Source organism: Triticum urartu, chromosome 6A (assembly GCF_056163025.1).
Source record: "Triticum urartu cultivar PI428250 chromosome 6A, HENAU_Tu73, whole genome shotgun sequence".
Classification (NCBI taxonomy): Eukaryota; Viridiplantae; Streptophyta; class Magnoliopsida; order Poales; family Poaceae; genus Triticum; species Triticum urartu.
In genome coordinates this window covers 256238809-256245733 of record NC_141878.1, presented here as the reverse complement: position 1 = coordinate 256245733, position 6925 = coordinate 256238809, and the positions used below count along the sequence as shown (strand labels likewise).

Here is a 6925-nt window from a genome sequence, read left to right as displayed (position 1 = left end):
GACGGCGCGGCGGCGAACGGCTTCGGCCGCCGCCATCTTCACGAGAACGAGGCTCGCCTCCTTTTCGAGGCCGAGTACCTGGTCCCGCCGGACATGCGGGTTCCCGGGGCGTCGAGGATCAGCGCCGGCGGCGTGCCGGTACCCCCGGTACCCACCGGCGTGGCGCGGCGTGCGGAGATCGCACGCATCCGCTTGTCCCTGCCGCGTGCGGCGAGGTAGGGGCCACGGTACGTCCCCGACAGCCCGCTCTGGGAGCCTTATTTTCGCCGCCGTCACGCCGAGCAGCTTGAGGCCACCAACGGCGTCGAGCCCTCCGGCAGGCTCAACGGCGTCGGCCGGCGTCGGTGGTGGGGCGTGCCCGGGCGCACGTTGGAGGCTGTCCTCGAGTACATCGAGGGCGGCAACACGCCGCGCCTCGAGTACCCCGCTCCCCCGTCCTTCCCACGTCGCCGGGGAAGCTCCTGGACCCCGAGGCGCATGGAGACCGGGGGGTCCTCCTCGTCCGGCGGCTCCCCCTGCCTCCACCTCCGTCCCGTCAAGCCGGAGCCCCAGGGCACGCCTGTCAGCGCGCGCACCCGCAGCTCCGGCGTCCGCATCGGCGACAACGCCTCCCCCACCGGCCGCTTCGTCCTTGTCGAGGCCAAGCCGGAGCCCGGCCTCCCCGCAGAGTACGAGGAGATAGCCCAGCGTGGCTTCTTCGACGAGGACGCCCTGCGGTGGGCGCGGGACGACTACCTTCGTGACGAGATGGTCCGGCAGCGCCGGGCCCTGGAGGAGATCGCCGCCCGCAAGCGTGGGCGCGAGGACGAGCACGGCGTCGTGGTCCTTGACAGCGACGACGACGACGCCCCCGGGCCGTCCAACCCGCCGAGCCAACTGGGGGAGGGATGCAGCAGGGACGGCGGAGGCGTCGGCGGGGGCGACGACGACGACAACGACTACGATGGCGGTGACTACACGCGGTTCTACATAGAACCGCGTGGGCGGGCGGCGAGGCGGGCGGCGAGGGAGACGGGCGGGGGTAGCCCGCGGTAGTTTTTCCTTTTTTTTGGAAAATATGTTTAAATTTGAACGAACTCAAACGTGTTTGCGTCGAATTTAAACATTTTAAAAATCCGTGGGGCCGCGACTGGGGGGCATCACGCCCCCAGTGCGCGGTTTAGCGCCGGTGCGTCTCCAGAAAACGATTTTTTGCCCCTCTAAGGGGCCAACGGCTGGAGATGCCCTTAGCTGCTGCCGCTGTTGTTTGCTAGTCGCTCTGGTTCGTAGCTGCAAAGTTGTTGGCTGAAGAAACAACTGACGAAACTGAACTGTAAAGAAACCCATGAGACTATCAGAGAGCTTGCCCCGTCCAAGCTTGGTCATGTGATATGTGTGCGTTTGTGTGCACACCCGTGAGGCTGGCCGTGCAACCAGGCCGGCCCTTGTTTATTAGAGCTAGTGTAGTTAGTGCTAAATTAGTCTAATAACAGATGGCGTTTGGTCCGCCATTAATTAGGTTTTATTTATTTATTTATTTATAGGTATAGCATATGACATGTGGATCCACAAGCACTGTTCACTATTTGACTCATTCAACTTTGATGGCCCCACTTGTTATTAAATCCAGAAAATTGTTTAAACTTTAGAAATTTATATAATTAATCTATAATTCGGATGAAAAAGTTTTATATATGAAAGTTGCTAAAAAAATTCAACGAATCCGAATACGCGGTCCATTCATCTGTCACATGCCCCTAGCATGTTGAACATGGAATCGTCCCCCTCTTTTCATCTGTCTAGAAAACGCCAGACATCGAAAAAAAACCTCCGAATGTTTTCCCTCTCCGTCTGCAACGTCTAGCACTGCGTTAGGTCACCCTAGCACCGCGTATTGCCTTGTTATGCTTTATGATATTTTGATTGCTCTGTTATTTATTATGTTCCCCCTCTGTTATTTCTTTCCGGTAGACCACGAGACCGCTGCTGATACCCCTGTGATCGACTACACCGGCGATGACCCCTCCTTGATAGAGCTTCCGGGCAAGCCCCCCCTTGATCACCAGATATCGCCTATTCTTCTCTCTACTGCTTGCATTAGAGTAGTGTAGCATGTTACTGCTTTCCGTTAATCCTATTCTGTTGCATAGCCTGTCATTGTTGCTACAGATGTTGATACCTTACCTGCATTCCTAAATGTTTAGTATAGGATGCTAGTTTATCATTAGCGGCCCTACATTCTTGTTCATCTGCCGTGCGATACTATTGGGCCGTGATCAATAGGGTGGTGATCACGGGTATATACTCATATACATATACATGATACATGTGATGACTAAAGACAGGTCGGCTCGAAGAGTACCCGCGAGTGATTCACAAATTGGGGGCTGAAAGGACCTTTGTCCCGACGGCTCTCTGGGTGGATCTTTGTGGCGGAGCGACAGGGCAGGTTGAGACCACCCAGGAGAGAGGTGGGCCTGGCCCTGGTCGGCGTTCACGGTTACTTCAAGATAACATGCTTAACGAGATCTTGGTATTTGATCTGAGTCTGGCCACTGGCCTATACACACTAACCAACTACGCGGGAACAGTTATGGGCACTCGATGTCGTGGTATCAGCCGAAGCCTTCGTGACGTCAGCGACTGAGCGGCGCGCGCCGGGTTGGACCACGTAACGCAACTTCCTTTGTAACAGAGGTTGCTAGGTCTGCTCACCGGCCGCGTACGCAACGTGCAAGTGTGCAATGGGCCTAGACCCCTGCGTGCATAGGATTTAGACCAGCGTGCTGACCTCTCTGTTGTGCCTAGGTAGGGCTGCGACGTGTTGATTTTCCGAGGCCGGGCATGACCTAGGAAAGTGTGTCCGGCCAAAGGGGATCGAGCGTGTGGGAAATGTGGTGCACCCCTGCAGGGAAGTTTATCTATTCGAATAGCCGTGTTGCTCGGTAGGACAACCCAGAGTTGTACCTTGACCTTATGACAACTAGAACCGGATACTTAATAAAATACACCCTTCCAAGTGCCAGATACAACCCGGTGATCGCTCTCTCACAGGGCGACGAGGGGAGGATCACCGGGTAGGATTATTCTATGCGATGATACTTGGTTAACTTACCATCTACTCTCTTCTTCTGCTGCAAGATGGAGGTTGCCAGAAGTGTAGTCTTCGATAGGACTAGCTATCCCCCTCTTATTTCGGCATTCTGCAGTTCAGTCCACATATGCTACCCTTTTCCATTTGATACCACTGCATACATATGTAGTGTAGTTTCTTGCTTGCGAGTACTTTGGATGAGTACTCACAATTGCTTTGCCCCCCCTTTTCCCCTTTCTATATCCGGTTGTTGCGACCAGATGTTGTAGTCCAGGAGCCAGACGCCACCGTCGACGACGACTCCTACTACTTTGGAGGTGCCTACTACTACGTGCAGGCCGCTGACGACGACCATGAGTAGTTTAGTAGGATCCCAGGCAGGAGGCCCGCGCCTCTTCCGATATGTATCCCAGTTTGTGCTAGCCATCTTATGGCAACTTGTTTAACTTATGTCTATACTCAGATATTGTTGCTTCCGCTAACTCGTCTATGATCGAGCTCTTGTATTCGAGCCCTCGAGGCCCTTGTCTTGTAATATGATGCTTGTATGACTTATTTTATTAGTAGAGTTGTGTTATGATATCTTCCCGTGAGTCCCTGATCTTGATCGTACACGTTTGCGTGTATGATTAGTGTACGATTGAATCGGGGGTGTCACATGGAATTATTAGTGATTCATCTCGGATTTAACCACAAACAGGAGGATATCCAGTACGGCTCGACTTGATTGGAGATGAGAAGTAGGCTAGAAACTGAGGACATGAGTTTTTGAGGCCGAACTAGATAATTACTCATTGCTTGCCTAAAATACAGATACATGTCACTCTTATATAATGGATTTTTAGACCCTTGATACCTACTCCCTCCGTCCGGAAATACTTGTCGGAGGAATGAATGTATCTAGATGTATTTTAGTTTTAGATACATCCACTTTTATCTATTTCTCCAACGAGTAATTCCGGACGGAGGGAGTAATACAGTTTGACTGAATAAACTTATCCTAGTAATACAGTTTGTTATCTGATTATTTCTCTATTCTTTTCTCTCTTGAATTCCTCTGTTGATATTGCTGTCCATGTCTTGTACATTGCTAGAGCATTAGGGCAATGAACCGACATTTATAACATCCTAACTAAGCAACAAAAATTGTAGAAGTGCATCATATGTACCAATAGACTAATTTCTAACTTCCTGCACACATCTTTATTGCGCTGATCTTGCCTGCCAGCCTGGTGTCTTTATCAGTTTCTCTTCACTTGATGAGAAACAATAGAGACAAGTTGGTAGGAGCTAGGACCTTACCGAGTCTAGGGCGTATGTTGTAGGGGAAGGAGGGGGCTGGGCGTGGTGTTGCTCGCGGTCGCCGGCGGCAGGGCGCCATCGTGCAAGGGAGAGGAGGCAGCGCCATCGTGCGAGGGAGAGGAGGCGACGACGCAAGGGTTGGAGGCGGCTAGGGTTAGGGTCCGACTCCCGGCTCCTCTGGGAGCCGGGCAATAGATTTATTCTTATTGCTTGATTGTCATAGAGTCTTACAACTAGTGTATATAACCATGATGGAAAATAAAATAGATAACTTGCGGGCTAAGCCCCTAACTAAACCTGCCCAGTGGGCCTCCTACGGGCATAAATCTGCCCGGTCATAACATCTCTTTCCGCCTGCACAAACAGCTCATCCTCGAGCTGGAAGTCTGGGTAGTGCTGGCGGAACTCGTCGCGCTGCTCCCAAGTAGCGTCCTCCTCTAGAAGTCCAGCCCACTGAATCAACACATGCCACACCCCGCGACGTAGCTGGGCCTTCAGGACCTTCTTCAGTGCCGGAAGGAGACGCCCGTCGAAGGTTGGAGGAAGCGTTGGAGGAACCACAGGTGGCTCCCCACGGAAGGGCTTCAGCAGCCCCACATGGAAGACGTCGTGGATGCGGGCACCGGCCGGAAGCTGAAGACGGTACGCCACCGTCCCGATGCGCTCCAAGACAGCAAAAGGCCCGGCGTAGCGAGGACCCAACTTGCGCTTCGCGCGTAGGTCCAGTGATTGCGTAGAGCGATGAAGGAGACGCAGCCAAACCCAGTCACCCACCGTGAACTCTACCTCACGATGGTGGTCGTCGTAGTAGTGTTTGGCCAGCTGCTGGGCCTGAAGGAGGCATTTCCGGACCTCTGCCAACATCTCGTCATGGCGCCGCATAAGATCACCGGCCCTCCGTCCGAGCCGTCGCCAGATCAACCGACAGTATGGGTTGGGGGGCCGGCCGTAGACCACCTCAAATGGAGTGGCGCGCAGGGCAGAGTGATAGGAGGTGTTGTAGCAGTACTCCGCCCACGAGAGCCAATCCACCCAAGCGCGAGGACGATCATCTGTGACACAACGCAAATACATGGCAATCACCTTTATGACAACCTCGGATTAGCTGTCCGTCTGAGGATGGAAGGCTGTGCTCAGGCAGAGCTTCACGCCCGCCAACCGGAAGAGATCGCGCGAGACATGGCCGGTGAACACCGGGTCCCGATCAAAGAGGGAAACCCGTGGAGGCGGACGATATTGTCGAAGAAGGCACGTGCCACACATGCAGCAGTGTAAGGATGACCGAGCGCCATGAAGTGAGCATACTTGGAGAAGCGGTCAACCACCGTAAGAATGACCGATTTGCCGCCCACCTTGGGGAGGCCCTCGATGAAGTCCATGGAGATATCCGCCCAGACCTGAGACAACACCTCCAAGGGCTGGAGCAGACCGGCCGGTCGAAGCATCTCCGTCTTGTTACGCTGGCACGTCACACAAGACCGTACCTAGTCGCGGACCAGGGCCCGATCACCTGGGATGTAGAAGTCAGCGCGGAGACGATGGAGGGTTTTCTGCACACCCTCATGGCCTGCTGAATGGGCCAGCAGTAGCACCTGGTGACGGAGATCGTCGTGCGCCGACACGAAGACCCGGCGCCCATGAAGGAGCAACCCATCGGCAAGGCGCCACGGCTCCTCCAGCTCACCCGCAGCCAGCTGCTGCTGAAGGAGGAGGGTGTCTGGCGCGGCCGCCGTCGCCCGATGAATGTCATCGAAGAGGGCGATGGTAGGCCCCGAGAGGATGCAGAGTGCCGCCCCCTCGAAGTCGCTGACGGTGGCGTCGTGGTCGGCATCACGGCGAGACAGGGCGTCGGCCATGGTGTTAAGGCGGCCCGGTCAATACTCGACGGTGAAATCGAAGCCGAAGAGCTTGTTGATCCACTGGTGCTGCGGCACGGTCGAGAGCCTCTGGTCCAGCAAGAACTTGAGGTTGTAGTGGTCCGTGCGAATCCAGAAAGACCGACCCCACAGATAGGGCCGCCAATGGCGCACTGCTTGCACCAATCCAATGAGCTCTCGCTCATAGGCCGCGAGCTTAAGATGGCGCGCGACGAAGGGCCTACTGAAGAAGGCGAGGGGTCCATTGCCCTGATGAAGGACGGTGCCGAACCCTGCACCGAAAGCGTCGCAGTCCACGATGAACGGTTGGTCGAAGTCCGGCATCTAAAGCACAGGGCCTGTCGTGAGGCTCCCCTTGAGGGACTCAAACACCTCAGTCACCTCCTCATCCCAGGCAAAGGCATCGCCCCGGAGTAGGCGCGTGAGTGGAGACGTGATGAGGCTGATCTCCCGGATAAATTTCCGGTAGTACCCCGCGAGGCCCAGAAACCCGCGAAGAGCTCGCGGTGAATGCGGTGTCGGCCAGGCGGCGACGGCCGCCACCTTGTCGGCGTCCATGGCCACCACCTTGGCCGAGATGACGCGGGCGAGGTAGGAGACTGAAGGCATCCCGAACGAGCACTTCGAGCGCTTAAGATGAAGATGATGCGCTCGAAGCTCGTTGAAGACGATG

General features: G+C 55.1%; 1 protein-coding gene across 1 annotated transcript; it reads right to left on the bottom strand.

The window, feature by feature from the left end:
* Positions 1 to 5859: 5859 nt before the first annotated feature.
* LOC147964926 (uncharacterized) lies at positions 5860 to 6231 on the bottom strand. Its single transcript, XM_087530214.1, has one exon. The coding sequence runs from the start codon at positions 6229 to 6231 to the stop codon at positions 5860 to 5862; it is 372 nt and encodes a 123-aa protein (XP_087386340.1).
* Between the last annotated feature and the right edge of the window lie 694 nt (positions 6232 to 6925).